Raw genomic sequence first — 15,821 nt, 5'->3', positions numbered from 1 at the left:
ATGGAATAATACTAATCAAAATATTCTTCAGTTCCTTTATACTTATAAAGGTAATGCTTCTGCATGGTAGAAGTGGAATAATTCCATGTTGATCTTATCAACAGTTCGTGGAGATTGTCCTGGTTTAGTCCCACTATATATTTGATAACATGTAATACATTATCTATCATATGTACAAAACATATTATGAGCATTTGTGTTAAAAAAAAACAATAGCCCAATAACAAATGACATTTTATTATTCAAATGATAATGTCAACACCAATGCTAATAAAAATTGATAATAGGCTGAATTCATCAATAGCGAAGTCAGTTGTATTTCACTTGAAGATTCCCACCTTTCAAAGTAAGCCTTTCATAGATAGATGAAAATCCTCTATTACGTAGAATTTTAATCTTTACCTATTAAAGGCTGGGCAAGACAGAGCCATCCCTATTAGCAGAGCAAGAAAAGCAGAGATGGAACAGATGGGTCTCCATACACATGGAGCTATGAGTACCTTTCAATTCTTGCAATTTAAGGTGAAGAAAATTCTTTCATTCTACTAAGGTTTTTAAATGTTGAGATTGTGGGTTCTTTTCATATTGAATTTTGAGGGATGCTGCTTTGCTCTATTTCTAGGCTGTTAGAAGCAATAAAGTTTAAGCTCAGTGAAATCAGTACGGGGTTGGTAACATGGTGACCCTCTCTTTAAAAGCAAAGACATACAAAAAGGATGTTTTTGAAGAATATTTTAACAAACAGGAGTTGGCTTTGTATATACATGTCATCGTTAAAAAGACAAAATTTGAATTAATTGTTATATTCAGGAAATAGGTATTTCATTGATTTGCCCTTTACAGGTATATGAAAGAGAGGGATTTAAAGAGAGATAGAGATTGCTTTTTACCTTAACTAAGATTCTGACTTCCTGAGAACTTCCTAATTAGGCAAAACATTGGTTGATATATTTAGGCTTCTCATCAGGAACTGAAAGAAAAGTACATCCTGTACATTCATGAGAAACTGAAGTAGATTATTGGTTAATAACCTAATGAAACATCTGTTTAAACAGATGTTTTAGTTGAGAGAAGTGTAAACATGATTCTAAATTTACAAATATGTTGGTTATTCTTCCTTGTCCAGGAGGTTGAGCCCAAGTTTATACAGATTAGAGGAAAGCCAGACTCTGGAAAAATTCAAAATATTACGTAAATGCAGATAAAGTAATACAATAAAGTCAGTTGGCAATTATTTTAATTATTTACAGGGCCTTCTGTTGCTTGACTTCGTTGCTCACATACAAGTGACTTGAGTCACTCCGTCTTCCTGGTCAAACTGTCCGTCATCTAATTCCTGTAGGACACTGTCGCTGCTGCTGAACCCAGAGAAGCCGCTGTACTGTGGTGGCCTCCTCTCCTTCGTCCAGCACTCTCTCGAAGGAGAGGGGAGGCCCTCCTCAGGCGGGTTTCTGCTCTCTGCTGGTGGTGAGGTGGCCGTGTCCAATCCAATGCTCCTGCTGGTGACTTTGGTCCGGTCCTCACCTCTTATATGCCGGCTTGCTTTCCTCTGAAACACAAGAGATTGGCAACCAGGAGTTAAAAAGATGGGTGCTTTCCTGTCCTTCGGATCTAGCACAGACTGTACTCGGCCTGAAATGTCCTTTCCCTGCTTCTCTTCAAAATCCTAAAAGCCTTCAAGGACCAGCTCAGAGCCACCCTTCATATTCCCCCCGCCCCCGCCCCGGTAAGAATGAGCTCCTCTCCGTTTCACAACTCTTAGTAGCTTCTTGGCACATCCTTCTCCTCATTGATAAGTTGGTTGTGTACATGTCTGGGCCCTCAGTGATATCTCTGGGGAGAGAAACCTGTTGAGATCATACTTTGGGGAACAAAGTAGAGTAGAAATACATTAAAAAGGTTCCGTTTTTCTTCTTGGTGTTAGTTGGGATCCAGACAGCAGAAAACGTGCTTCACTGGCCACCTCACACCCATTTCAAGTAGAAATAGACTGCACAGAGGAGTCACAATTCTGACTGTGTTTATACTGAGGGAATGCCTGGAGGGTCCTCCTGGGTCAGGCAGGCCACTCTCCTTGTTCTGCTACAAACCGCGGCTGCCTGACCCAGTGGGAATGCTCAGCAACTGGAACAGCTCGTTCTGCAGACTGTTTGATAAACTGTGGGTGTTTTTGCTGTGAAATATTTACTGAGGGCTGACAATGTCCTTGGTGCAGCTCAAAGTGAAGAGGACATGGTCTTTGCCAAGGTAACAAGTCAAAATAAGGCATATAAGTCAATACAAGGAAATCTCAGGGAGTAAATTGTAGCAACTCAACAGGCAGATGTTCAGATTCCTGATGAGATTTCCCTACAAGTATCTTTAATACTGATAATGTGACATTAGAATATGATCACATACTCTTAGGTACAAAAATCTGAACAAGGATAAACAAAGATAAAGATAAAATTTAAAAAGATAAAAAAGCACAGTAATTTCCCAATTTACAGAGAGTTTATTTCTTGGAAGTTCATTTATATTGTTAGTTAGGAACTAGGATTATATTTTCCTAAATGCAAGAGCTACAATAATAAAACTTAGAAAAAAAAAATGTAAAAGTCAGATGCCCAGGCTGGTCTGATAAAAGTTTGTTAACCCATAGGTTTGTTGAATTGGTAGTGTATAAAATAAAAAAGTATTTTCTACTGGTTTTCATGGCAAATATACTAAGGAAACAAAAACTTTATTAAATTAGATTTAATATGCTACCATGGAATCTAACCACCGTTTATGACGTTGCTTGTATAGGAAGAAGCAGCCCTCAGCATGTTGCATAGAAAGGCATGTGTTGGCAGTTCTTTCTTTTTCGCTGAGTTACTAGAGTCCTTGGGCAAGTTTAAGCGAACAAGTGGGTCCTGCCTCAACAAGAGCCTTCGTGGTCCCAAGTCAGACATAGCTGTGGTGGTGACACTTCCATTGGCCCCTTTGTATTCACCAAATGCAAATATCAGATCTCAAATCCTTTTTTTTTTTTTAAGATTTTATTTATTCACTTGAGACACAGAGATACAGAGAGGGAGAGAGAGAGCATGAGCAGGGAGAGAGGCAGAGGGAGAGGAAGAAGCAGGCTCCCCGCCGAGCTGGGAGCTAGCCATGGGACTTGATCCCAGGACCTGGAGATCATGACCTGAGCCGAAGGCAGACACTCAACCATCTGAGCCACCCAGGCGCCCCTCAAATCCTTTTCTTTTTGATTCTCACTCACCAGAAATATTGAATTTAATACAAGCAGTGGAACCTGACAGCTTTATTCTTTGGGTGCTGGATTTGAGAATGGCATACTTTCCCTGGCACTGGGACCCTGGTCAGTGAGGATATGGCCTTGTGGCTGCAGGAAGGGCTGGTGGGTACTGCCAGGCTGGGCTCCTTTCTGCTGGCTCCCTTTCCCACATGCATAAAGAATGCATTTACTCTTGGATGACCTCTCAATGTTGATTGAGAGAAATAGGAAGGCAGGGATGCTTGGGAGCACTTGGCTGCCCAGACCTTTCCTTCCTCACCAGCAACAGGGCCAAATGTAAATATTGTAATAAATTCCTTATTGTATGCCAGCCAATAGAGGCCAACTCTCATATACTCAATGAGAATTTTCTTAATAAAATATGGGTGTTATTCAGAATGATATGATATTCATAGTAATTTACTTTTAGATAAGTTTTAATAAGTGAGCAGCCACCAAATGTAAATTTCAAATATTAGAAGATGACGGAATACCTAGCATGGTAGGTAAGTCTAAAAAAGATTTCAGAACAAACACTTTTATTTTCTTTTTTACCATATGACTCTTTTAATACATCTTCAGCAATGCTATTGCCTCCCCCACTCTACTCTCCACTTTAACTAATAGTTTTTCCAACAGATCAAATTGCAATGTTCTCATAACTTAGAATGTAGGAGTCTGAAGCCTGACCAGTCCTGAGAGATCATCTACTATAAACCCTCATCCAACAGAGGTAGGACCCAGGCCCAGAAGGAAGATAGGATTTATGCAAGGTCAGGGAACAGCTGGTCTCAAACTGGATCCCAAGTATCTTATCTCGTTCTTTGCACACTATATTACCCACAGCTGCAAAAATATGAGTAGATTTAAGGTCAAAGATTTGTATGTTTCCCAAATACAATTTTCCTTCAGTTACAAAAATAATACACGTTCAGTGTAGAAAATCTGGCAAAGATAAAAAAGCAAAACCCACCCACAATCCTATCTTGTAGAGATACTGCTGTTAAAATTTGGCATGTTTTACTGTGTTTCTTTCTCTAAATATGTATTTGCATATGCACACATAGATGTGTACAACTCACTTTTCTACTTAGCACTCTATTTTGAATATTTCTCTATGTCAATAGGGAGAAATTTTCCATGATACATGGCCTAGTTATTCATATAGCTTCTCATTTTTTTCTGATATTTTCACTATAAAATTGGAGGAAATTATACCAAGATCTGGATGCAGATCTAATACCATTCTTGATAAAATCTATTAACTTTTGAGAATCATTCTCAATATTTGATAAAAATGGGTGACCCATTTTAAATACATGAGCCTCAGTGACAAGTCAGTTGAATTTTTAGGGAATCCTACCATTCTGGCTTCCATTTTTCACTGTCAGTGTCTTAAAAACAAAAAGGAAAGAATGAAGCCAGAATTACATGAGCAATCATAAGACATGGTGTTGTCATGGAAAGTGTTACGATGGACAGAGTAGAAGAAGAGCTAAAAAAATATAGTTTATAAAGCAGTAAAAACTTGGAATGCAACATTCAGGACTTGTCTTCCTTGTGTGTCTCAGGTTTGCAGGAGGATCAGGAAGCTACTGCAAGCAGAAGTGTAGTTCTAGTACCACTTGGAAGAGTTAGTTAGAGATTTTGAAATATGTGGAGAGACACCACCCCTGCTTACTCACAGAACTTGTTCCTGGGTCGTCCCAGCTTGGGGTTGTCAAAATCATTCAAGTCTGGGAAGGAAAAGGGTGTAGTGGACAACCACCTTGCTAGCCAGCTTTCCTATCCACCTTCTTCCCTGCTGCTGTGTGGGCACATGGCCCAATCAGATCCAATCAGGGCCCTTCCCTGGGATTACTAGATGGACTGTAGGATAAAGAAGCTCTTTCTTTTTTTAGAGAGGAGGGTGGGGGAGGGCAGAGGGAGAGGGAGAGAATCTTTTTTTTTCTTAAGATTTTATTTATTTATTTGAGCACAAGCAGAGTGGAGAGGCCAAGGGAGAAGCAGACTCCCTGTTGAGCAGGGAGCCTGACATGGGACTCGATCCCAGGACCCTGAGATCATGACCTGAGCTGAAGGCAGACGCTTAACCAGCTGAGCCACCCAGGTGACCCGAGAGAGAGAATCTTAAGCACTGAGCTCAGTGCAGAGCTCAATCTCAGAACCCTGAAATCATGACCTGAGCTGAAATCAAGAGTTGGATGCTTGACTGAGCCACCCAGGCACTCTAAGAAGCTCTTTTTAAAAAAATTTTTAAAAAAGATTTTATTTATTTATTTGACAGAGAGAGAGATAGTGAGAGCAGGAACACAAGCAGGGGGAAGTGGGAAAGGGAGAAGCAGGCCCTCCGTGGAGTGGGGAGCCTGATGCGGGGCTTGATCCCAGGACCCTGGGATCATGACCTGAGCTGAAGGCAGATGCTTAATGACTGAGCCACCCAGGCGCCCCCCTAAGAAGCTCTTTTTGATGAGGTGGCCACACTCACCTTATTAGAAGCCCTCTGCACATATGCACATAGAAGCTGAAACAAACAGATGAAAGAGAACATCCTGGCAACGTTGAATCTCCTGTGTCAGTACCTGAGGGTTCTTGTAGCTCTTTTTTGATGTTAAAAGCTATGCCAGTATCCTTCCCACCTAGAAGCCAATAAATTCCCTTACATACATAGGCTATCTGAGCAGGGTTTCTGTCCCTTACACTTCCAGGGAGGGACATCAATAGGTAAGAGCATGGGTGGCCCAGAAGAGAGCTGATCTCCAGCCTGAAACTTGCCCTGTGACAGCAGGGACCGCTCTTCCTCTTCTGCTCACACCAGGAAAAAGCCCATTTGCTTTGAGTGGAAAGCATTCTCTAGATGAAGAACCTCATTAAATATAAAAGCAAAATGCTTTTATCCTGATTTTTACTTAATGCTCTTTGAGATACGACATCCTCTGCTTACACTAGCACCTGATTGGATTTCACATGGACTTCAGTCAAGGATACTAACAGTTAATGAGTAAAGAATGACCTTTATGATTTTCAAATAGTTTCAAATCAACTTCAAATGACTGAAAAAGTAAGAACAAAGTTTAATAATTGTCTCACTGTAAGGTAAAGAAGTTAATGTGTACATTAAATATTTCTTAATGTTCGTATGATTTTATTACAGCTACTTTGGAAAAGATCTAATTTAGAATATTTTTCTGGCTGCTGCCTCTTCACTTCTTGGTTTGTGTTAGAGAAATGGTTCAACAGATGTGCCCGAGAAGCCTTTACCTCCTGAAATCATTCATTTTGAGATATAAAGACAAGAATATGATTTGAATGTAAAACTGCTCTAAAGAAGAAAAGCAATTTAAAATTGGAACCATTAACATTAAACTCCTGTCTCCCTATTCTCTCCATCTTTTTTTCAATAACAGAACTCCTCCTTGCCAATGCCTTGCAACTTTTAGCTGGCCATGTGCTATTTCACTGTGGCACTAGCACGTGGTTGCCCAGGTGGCATATCCCAGCCTCCCTTGCAGACACTTGTGGTGGCATAAATAAGTTCAGGTCAATGGGATGAGAGAAGAAATACGTGGCTTAGGGGTCACTGCCTTCGAAGCATGCCTGGAACTCCTCTTTCCTGCTTCTTGCTGGCTGGACATAGCAACAACTGTGACAACAGCCCTGGGTCCAGAGGCAGAAGCCAAAGGTTGAGGGCAGCAGAGGTAACCAGTCATGAAGCAGAGCCTTGCCCTACCCTAGAGGGCCCTGCCCATCTTTAGACTATTATGAGAAAGAGACCCTTCTGTTGTATTTAAATCATTCCTTATGGGCCTTTTTGGTATAGCATTTTAGTAATTAATTAGTTACTAATTAATAACTAATAAAAAAGTTGTTGATGACTAATGCTTTTTAGCTTAATTTTCCCCAACTTTCTTTTTATTTATTTATTTATTTTTAAAAAGATTTTTATTTATTTATTTTGACACAGAGAGAGAGAGACAGCAAGAGAGGGAACACAAGCAGGGGGAGTGGGAGAGGGAGAAGCAGGCCTCCCGCCCAGCAGGGAGCCCGATGTGGGGCTCGATCCCAGGACCCTGGGGTTATGACCTGAGCCAAAGGCAGACACTTAACAACTGAGCCACCCAGGCACCCCCCCCCACTTTCTAATTATGAAAAATTTCAAGTAGACAGAAAGTTTAAAGGATAGTACAACAAACACCATATACTCATTACCTAATTCTAAACTTGTTAATATTTTGCCGTATTTCATATATATATGTATATATATACATATATATGTTTTTTGGATAATCAAAAACTAATATACTACATTGTTGCATACTAGCTGAAGGTAATTTTTAGCTGGAGAAAATGGAGGGTCATTAGGAATTTCTAGATTCTTCTTCAATTTCTCCATAGAGTTATTGTAGTGTTTAATCATCTAGTATTGAAAGAAAAACGTTCCTATTGAAAACAAAAGCAACATTTCATATGACCAGGCACTGTGCTAAGACCTCTACATGTATTCTAACTGAATCCCCCTCACAACCCTGTGGTAAGTACTAACATTGTCCATATTTTAAAAAAACAGTAAATCTTGCTTAAAAAAAAGAAAAAGGACTGTCCTTGCATAATGAAATTCTCATGAAGTAAGGCTATGCAGGATTAAAGCAGTGGACTTTCTATCTTGTTCCTTTTATCTATTCTTATTTTTCTTTCCTTTGGAAGGAGGTCTCTAAATGAATTCAAGGATGTGACATTCAGTAGGATAAGAGGGTCCAACCAGAATTTTGTCTCCATCTACTAAATGTTCTCAATTTTTTCTTCCAAGATCTTTTCTTTAAGATATTTGGAATTCAAAAAAGAATCCCAAGATCTTTTTTGTTTCTTTTGAAGACTCAAAACTAATCAAAAATTTTTATTACCTAAAAGTCTCTATTTCATTTAAATTCTTCAGCCCATTTCCCTTTGATAATTATTTAAAAGAAACAAAGGTCATTTAAAAGTATTTAGTTTCAGGGAGCCTGGGTGGCTCAGTCGTTAAGCGTCTGCCTTCAGCTCAGTTCGTGATCCCGGAGTCCTGGGATCGAGCCCCGTATCAGGCTCCCTGCTCAGCTGGGAGCCTGCTTCTCCCTCTCCCGCTCCCCCTGCTTGTGTTCCCTCTCTCACTGTGTCTCTCTCTGTCAAAATAAATAAACAAAATCCTTTTTAAAAAGTTTCAACTAACTCAGAGTAGAGTTTCCATTCAGTGTTGTTTCTAGGAGTAGAAAACAGAACATGAAAGGATTCCTGGGGATGGGGTGCATGTGTGTGCACACACGCACGAGTGCTCACATGTGCTCGGACCCCCACACGCACGTGCACACAGCATCTGCCGCACTCTCCAAGCCTCCATATCCTCATCTATAAAATAAATTCAATTAATTTACATATAATGTATTATTAGTTTCAGAGGTAGAGTTCAGTGATTCATCAGTCTTATATAATAACCAGTGTTCCTTACATCACATGCCCTCCTTAATGCCCATCACCCAGTTACCCCATCCCTCCACACCCCTTCCCTCCAGCAACCCTCAGCTTGTTTCCTATGATTAAGAGTCTCTAATGGTTTGTCTTCCTCTCTGATTTCGACTTGTTTTATTTTTCCCTTCCTTCCCCTATGATCCTCTCTTTTGTTTCTTATATTCCACATATCAGTGAAATCATCTAATATTTCTTTCTCTGATTGGCTTATTTCGCTTAGCATAATACCCTCTAGCTCCATCCACATCATTGTAAATGGTAAGATTTCATTTTTTTGATGACTGAGTAGTATCCGTTGTATATATACAACATATCTTCTTTATCCAATCATCTGTCAATGGACATCTGGGCTTTTTCTACACTTTAGCTATTGTGGGCATTGCTGCTATAAACATTGGGGTGCAGGTGCCCCTTCAGTACACTACATTTGTATCTTTGGGGTAAATACCCAGTAGTGCAATTGCTGGGTTGTAGGGTAGCTCTATTTTCAACTTTTTGAGGAAACTCCATATTGTTTTTCAAGCGGCTGCACCAGTTTGCGTTCCCACCAACCCTTTCTCGGCATCCTCACCAACATTTGTTTCCTGAGTTGTTCATTTTAGCCATTCTGACTGGTGAGAGGTGGTATCTCATTGTGGTTTTGATTTGTATTTTTTTCAGTTGGCCATTTGGGTGTCTTCTTTGGACAAATGTCTGTTCATGTCATCTGCCCGTTTCTTGAGTGGATTATTTGTTCTTTGGATGTTGAGTTTGATAAGTTCTTTATAGATTTTAGATACTAGCCCTTTATCTGATATGTCATTTGCAAATATCTTCTCCCATTCTGTTGGCTGCCTTTTGGTTTAATCGACTGTTTCCGTTGCTGGGGAGAAGCTTTTTATCTTGATGAAGTCCCAATAGTTCATTTTTGCCTTTGTTTCCCTTGCCTTTGGAGATGTATCTAGCAAGAAGTTGCTGGTCATAGACATTGCTGCCTGTGTTCTCCTCTAGGATTTTGATGGATTCCTATCTCACATTTAAGTCTTTCATCCATTTTGAGTCTTTGTGTGTGGTGTAAGGAAATGGTCCAGTTTCATTCTTCTGCATGTGGCTGTCCAATTTTCCCAACACCATTTGTTGAAGAGACTGTCTTTTTTCCACTGGATATTTTTTCCTGCTTTGTGGAAGATTAGTTGACCATAGAGTTGAGGGTCCATTTCTAGCTTCTCCGTTCTGTTCCATTAATCTGTGTGTCTGTTTTTGTGCCAGTACCATACTGTCTTGATGATTACAGCTTTGTAATAGAGCTTGAAGTCTAGAATTGTGATGCTACCAGATTTGGTTTTCTTTTTCAACATTCCTTTGGCTGTTTGGGGTCTTTTCTGGTTCCACACAAAATTTAGGATTGTTGTTCCAGTTCTGTGGAAAATGTTGATAGTATTTTGATAGGCATTGCATTGAATGTATAGATTGCTCTAAGTAGCATAGACATTTTAACAATAATTTCTCTTCCAATCTGTTAGCATGGAATGTTTTTCCATTTCTTTGTGTCTTCCTCAGTTTCTTTCATGAGTGTTCTATAGTTTTCCTTCTTTCTTTAAAGATTTTATTTATTTATTTGTCAGAGAGAGAGAGCACAAGCAAGGGGAGCAGCAGGCAGGTGAAGCAGGCTCCTCACTGAGCAAAGAGCCCGATGTGGGACTCGATCCCAGGACCCTGGGATCATGACCTGAGTCCAAGGCAGACGCTTAATCGACTGAGTCACTCAGGCATCCCTCTATATTTTTCTTAATGCATATCCTTTGCCTCTTTGGTTAGGTTTATTCCTAGGTATCTTATGGTTTTGGGTGCAATTGTAAATGGGATCAACTTCTTAATTTCTCTTTCTTCTGTCTCATTGTTAATATATAGAAATGCAATCAATTTTGTGCATCGATTTTACAACCTGCCACTTTGCTGAATTCTTGTATGAGTTCTAGCCATTTTGGGTGGAGTCTTTTGGGTTTTCCACATCTGTGAAGAGAGAGAGTTGACTTCTTCTTTACCAATTCGGATGCCCTTTATTTCTTTTTGTTGTCTGATTGCTGTGGCTAGGACTTCTAGTACTATGTTAAACAGCAGTGGTGATAGTAGACATCCCTGTTGCGTTCCTGACCTTAGGGGAAAAGCTCTCATTTTTTTCCCCACTGAGAATGATATTCACTGTGGGCTTTTCATAGATGGCTTTTATGATATTGAGGTATGTTCCCTTTATCCCTACACTGTTCAGAGTTTTAATAAAGAAAGGATGCTGTACTTTGTCAGATGCTTTTTCTGCATCTATTGAGAAGATCATATGGTTCTTGTCCTTTCTTTTATTAATGTAGTGTATCACATTGATTGATTTGCAGATGTTGAACCACCCTTGCAGCCCAGGAATAAATCCCACTTGGTCATGATGAATAGTTCTTTTAATGTACTGTTGGATCCTATTGGCAAGTATCTTGGTGAGTATTTTTGCATCCATGTTCATCAGGGATATTGGTCTGTAATTCTTTTTGGTGAGGTCGTTGTCTGGTTTTGGGATCAAAGTCATGCTAGCCTCATAGAAAGAGTTGGGAAGTTTTCCTTCCTTTTCTATTTTTTGAAACCACTTCCGAAGAATAGGTATTAATTCTTCTTTAAATGTATGGTAGAATTCCCCTGGGAAGCCATCTGGCCCTGGGCTGCTGTTGTTTGTTGGGAATTTTTTATTACTGCTTCAGTTTCCTTGCTGGTTATAGGTCTGTTCAGGTTTTCTATGTCTTCCTGTTTCAGTTTTGGTAGTTTATATGTCTCTAGGAATGCATCCATTTCTTCCAGATTGCCTAATTTGTTGGCATATAGTTGCTCATCATATGTTCTTATAATTGTTTGTATTTCTTCGGTGCTGGTTATGGTCTCTCCTCTTTCATTCATGATTTTATTTATTTGGGTCCTTTCTCTCTCTTTTTTTTTTTTGATAAGTCTGGCCAAGGGTTTATTGATATTATTAATTCTTTCAAAGAACCAGCTCCCAGTTTCATTGATCTGTTCCACTGTTCTTTTAGTTTCTACCAAGGACAGACTTTAATGAAGGACAAAGACATAAAAAAAAGGTAGACTATGTGATTTATAGACCAATCTTCTAATTTTTAGATTATTATATACTAAAAGTGTATAGTTCTATGAATTTCCACAGCCATGTATAGTTTTGTGTAACCACAATAGGACACAGAACAGTTCCATTATCTTCCCTAAAACCTCCCGTGCGATCCCGTTATCACTTCCCTTCCCCAACCACTGACCTGTTCTCCACAATGTAGTTTTATCTTTTTGAGAATATTGTATAAATGGAATCTCTGTAATATTTTTATTTTTTTATTATTATTTTTAAATTGCAGTGTAAGTAATGTACAGTGCTATATTAGTCTCTGGTGTACAAATAGTGTTTCAACAATTGTATACATTACTCACTGCTTATCATAGTAAGTGTATTCTTAATTCCCTTCACCTATTTTATCTGTCTCCCCACCCACCTCCCCTCTGGTAACCACCAGTTTGTTCTCTATATTTAAGAGTCTGGGGTTTTTGTTTTTTTTTTTGTCTTTTTCTTTGTTCATCTGTTTTGTTTCTTAAATTCCACGTATGAATGAAATCGTATGGTATTTGTCTTTTCTCTGACTGATTTCACTTAGCATTATACTCTCTAGCTCCATCCATGTTGTTGCTAACAACAAGACTTCATTCTTTTTTTATGGCTGAGTAATATTCCATTAATGGTGTGTGTGTGTGTGTGTGTGTGTGTGTGTGTGTGTGTGTGTACCACACCTTCTTTATCCATTCATGTATTGATGGACACTTGGACTGTTTCCATATCTTGGCTATTGTAAATAATGCTGCAATAGACATAGGGGTGCATATCTCTTTTCAAATTAGTGTTTTCATATTCTTTAGGTAAATGCCCAGAAGTGCAATTACTGGATCATATGGTAATTCTATTTTTAATTTTTTGAGAAGACTCCATACAGTTTTTCACAGTGGCTGCACCAATTAACATTCCCACCAACAGTGCACAAGGATTTCCTTTTCACCACATCCTTGCCAATACTTGTATTTCTTATCCTTTTTATATTAACCACTGTGACTGGTGTGGGGTGATCTCTCACTGTGGCTTTGATTTGCATTTTTCTGATGATTAGTGATGTTGAGCATCTTTTCATGTGTGTGTTGGCCATCTGTATGACTGTTGCAATATTAGGCACACTCACAAAAAACTTTTCCTCTATCCTCTTGTTTCAGTACCTGAGGTCTGCAAATTAAACTAACAAAAGACAGATTAACAGGAGAAGAAGTTTATTTTGGATGTCCGTGGGGGCTTCACAGAGAAAAAGTGAAAACCTAAAGAGGCTGTGAGACCTGGGAGCTTATACATGATTTTGGCAAAGTGACTAGACAAAGGAACAGGGCTTTGGGCTTCTATGGGCAGTGAATTGTGGAAAGGTATGTATGTGGCAAACCTAATGGAAGATAAGGTTTATTTTAGTAAGGTTTGTTTATGTATACTCAAGTCAGTGCCATCTCTAGCAATAAGTCATCTCTGGTGATTAGTAGGATTCTTCTCCTCCTAGTACAGGAGAGGGGAACAACTTTACAAATGGAAATGTGTTACCTTTTTTTTAAGATTTTATTTTTTAAGTAATCTCTACGCCCAACATGTGGCTTGAACTCACAACCCTGAGATCAAGAGTCAGAGTAAGTTCAAGATCAGGAGTCTACTGACTGAGCCAGTTACCTTTAAAAAGGGAAATTTATGCCCTGTTTTTTATCAGAAAGGGAGAGGATAGAAAGTTACTCCTATGTCTGTGTTTCTTAATTGCCTTCAGCTCAAAATAATCCTTTGCCCAGGTGGCACATTTTGGGTAACATATTTTGATCCCCTTCAGAACTGTCTCCTGTCATCTGGTTACTGACATACTTCCTTTGTTGTTATATGTTGGCTTAGAGACTATTTCCATATCAAGTCCACATTTCCTCATCTGTATTCACCATTTAGAATTACAGTGAGAGTTTAAGGATTAAATGCTTCAGTAGAACATTTAGTAAAGCATCAATTTTACTCACTTCTGGGGTTTGAGCAACTGAATTCCACATAACTGGTCTCTGAAGGAACACAACTTGCTTTGTAGCCAAATTCCCTTCACTGCAAATTAAAACAATAGTGTTAGTATTGGCAAATTAGTAATTCTCAATTTTACACTTGGCTAGAATATTCCACATGCATCCTTTGTAATATAATCTTCTGATCCAAAAATAATTATGAAATATGATTCTATATAAGTTGTAGCTGGAAAAACAAGAAAAAAATGCCTAAAAACTGAATATAGTCATTACCAAAGAAAAATTTGTTTAAAACATGTAATCTCAATGTGCTAATGTAAGTATTTTTAATCTTTTTTTGCCCCCTCCTAGTCTTTATCAAAATGAGAATTTTCACAGTTCTGTAACCACTACATATTTGCATTTCTGTGTTCTATCCTTTTCACTAAACTCCCTTTCCTTGTTTGTACACTTGTGATCATATTCTTAATAGCTGCAGTCTCTCAAAGAATTAAGATACTAAAATGTATTAAGTCTTTCCTGTATTATTGGAAAATTAGGTTGTTTCCAGTTTTCCACTAAATTTTAAATAATGTTGTTGTAAAATATGGATAGTCTTCCTTATTCTTATGACTTATTTCCTTGAGATAAAGTCTCAGGAGTAGGATTATTAGGTCAAAAGGGTATGATTTAAGCTTCTTGGTATGCATTGTCAAATTTGCCTCATAAGAAGAAGAGACCAATTTAGGCTGTCACATGTGAGAGATTTTATATACATTTTCAGATGAGGGACTTGAGCCACAGCTAGTTTTATTTTCAGATGCTTCTTTGTAGTCAGCTACTCAGTATTCTCCTTATTTAACTATCATCATGGCAAATTACCCCTTGCCAAAGACTACTTGGGGTTTGTATTTCTCTGAAATGCTTTTCACAGTCTCCATGGCTTTATGGGGAGGAGTGTCTGTAGCTAATGTTGCTCAGTTACGACTTTTATTATGCAAAAAACCCAAACAAAACCTCACTATTAGCTGCATTTTATGCTGAGCTCTTTTTCTGGAAAACAAATGCAACATTGAAACTCTGGCCCTAGCGGTATATGTTAACCCCACGCCATTTGAAAATCCCAAACTTACTAATACTGTTGAATTTTGAGAAATAGCAAAATTTCCCCCAAAGTGGTAATAAGAGACTGCTTCTTTTTTATTTTTATTTTTAAAAGAATGCTTCTAGTCTAATCTTATTTTAGTTTAACCTTGTCTTTGATTAGAAGAAAAGACTTGGTATGAAGTATAATTGACCCTTGAACAACATGAGGGTTAGGGGGCATCAACCCCCTCCCCACCGCAGTCAAAAATCCACATATGGGGGCACCTAAGTTGTTTTGTAGGTAGAGCATGTGACTCTTGATCTTGGGGTTGTGAGTTTGAGCCCCAGGTTGGGGGTAGAGATTACTTAAAAATAAAATCTTAAAAAAAAAAAATCCACATATACTTTGGACTCTCCAAAAACTTAACTACTAATAGCCTGTTGTTGACTGGAAGCCTTACCAAATATATAAACAGTTAACTAACATATTTTGTATATGTATCATATACTGTATTCTTACAATAAAGTAAGCTAGAGAAAAGAAAATGTTATGAAAAAAATCATAAGGAAGAGAAAATACATTTACAGTTTTATACTATATTTATCAAAATAAATCTGCTTATAAGTGGACACATACAATTCAAACTCATGTTGTTCAAGGGGTAACTGTATATTGTTACTTTTGGGAACAATCATCAGGAGACATGGGTTGTGATGTAGGCATACAGGGAAGAGACTAGCAGTATACAGAATAGGCTCGTCTGTGTTTGGGAAGTATGGAATATGCTGGAAAAGGCAGTGGCTTTGGAGCCAAAGAGTTCCTGAGTTTAAATCCTAACTCTACCATAATAGCTGATGATACCACTTTATCAAAGTTTTTAAATTCTCTGGCTTTCATTTC

General features: G+C 38.5%; 1 protein-coding gene across 2 annotated transcripts in view; it reads right to left on the bottom strand.

The window, feature by feature from the left end:
• Positions 1-1,220: 1,220 nt before the first annotated feature.
• Positions 1,221-15,821, bottom strand: part of RFTN2 (raftlin family member 2) — a 78,500-nt gene continuing 63,899 nt past the window's right edge. For both annotated transcript variants that reach the window (XM_025894070.2, XM_025894061.2), the window contains 2 exons: positions 13,859-13,937; positions 1,221-1,549 (listed from right to left, as the gene is read on the bottom strand). In XM_025894070.2, coding sequence (XP_025749855.1) covers positions 1,277-1,549; positions 13,859-13,937 — 352 coding nt within the window. In that variant the 3' untranslated portion in view covers positions 1,221-1,276. The remainder of the gene's footprint in view (positions 1,550-13,858; positions 13,938-15,821) is intronic.

The sequence above is a fragment of the Callorhinus ursinus genome, unplaced genomic scaffold (assembly GCF_003265705.2).
Source record: "Callorhinus ursinus isolate GAN/ISIS: 27379988/994484 unplaced genomic scaffold, GSC_fseal_2.0 scaffold2, whole genome shotgun sequence".
NCBI classification, from domain to species: Eukaryota; Metazoa; Chordata; class Mammalia; order Carnivora; family Otariidae; genus Callorhinus; species Callorhinus ursinus.
The sequence above is the reverse complement of the archived record's forward strand: the minus strand, read 5'-3'. Positions and strand labels throughout refer to the sequence as shown.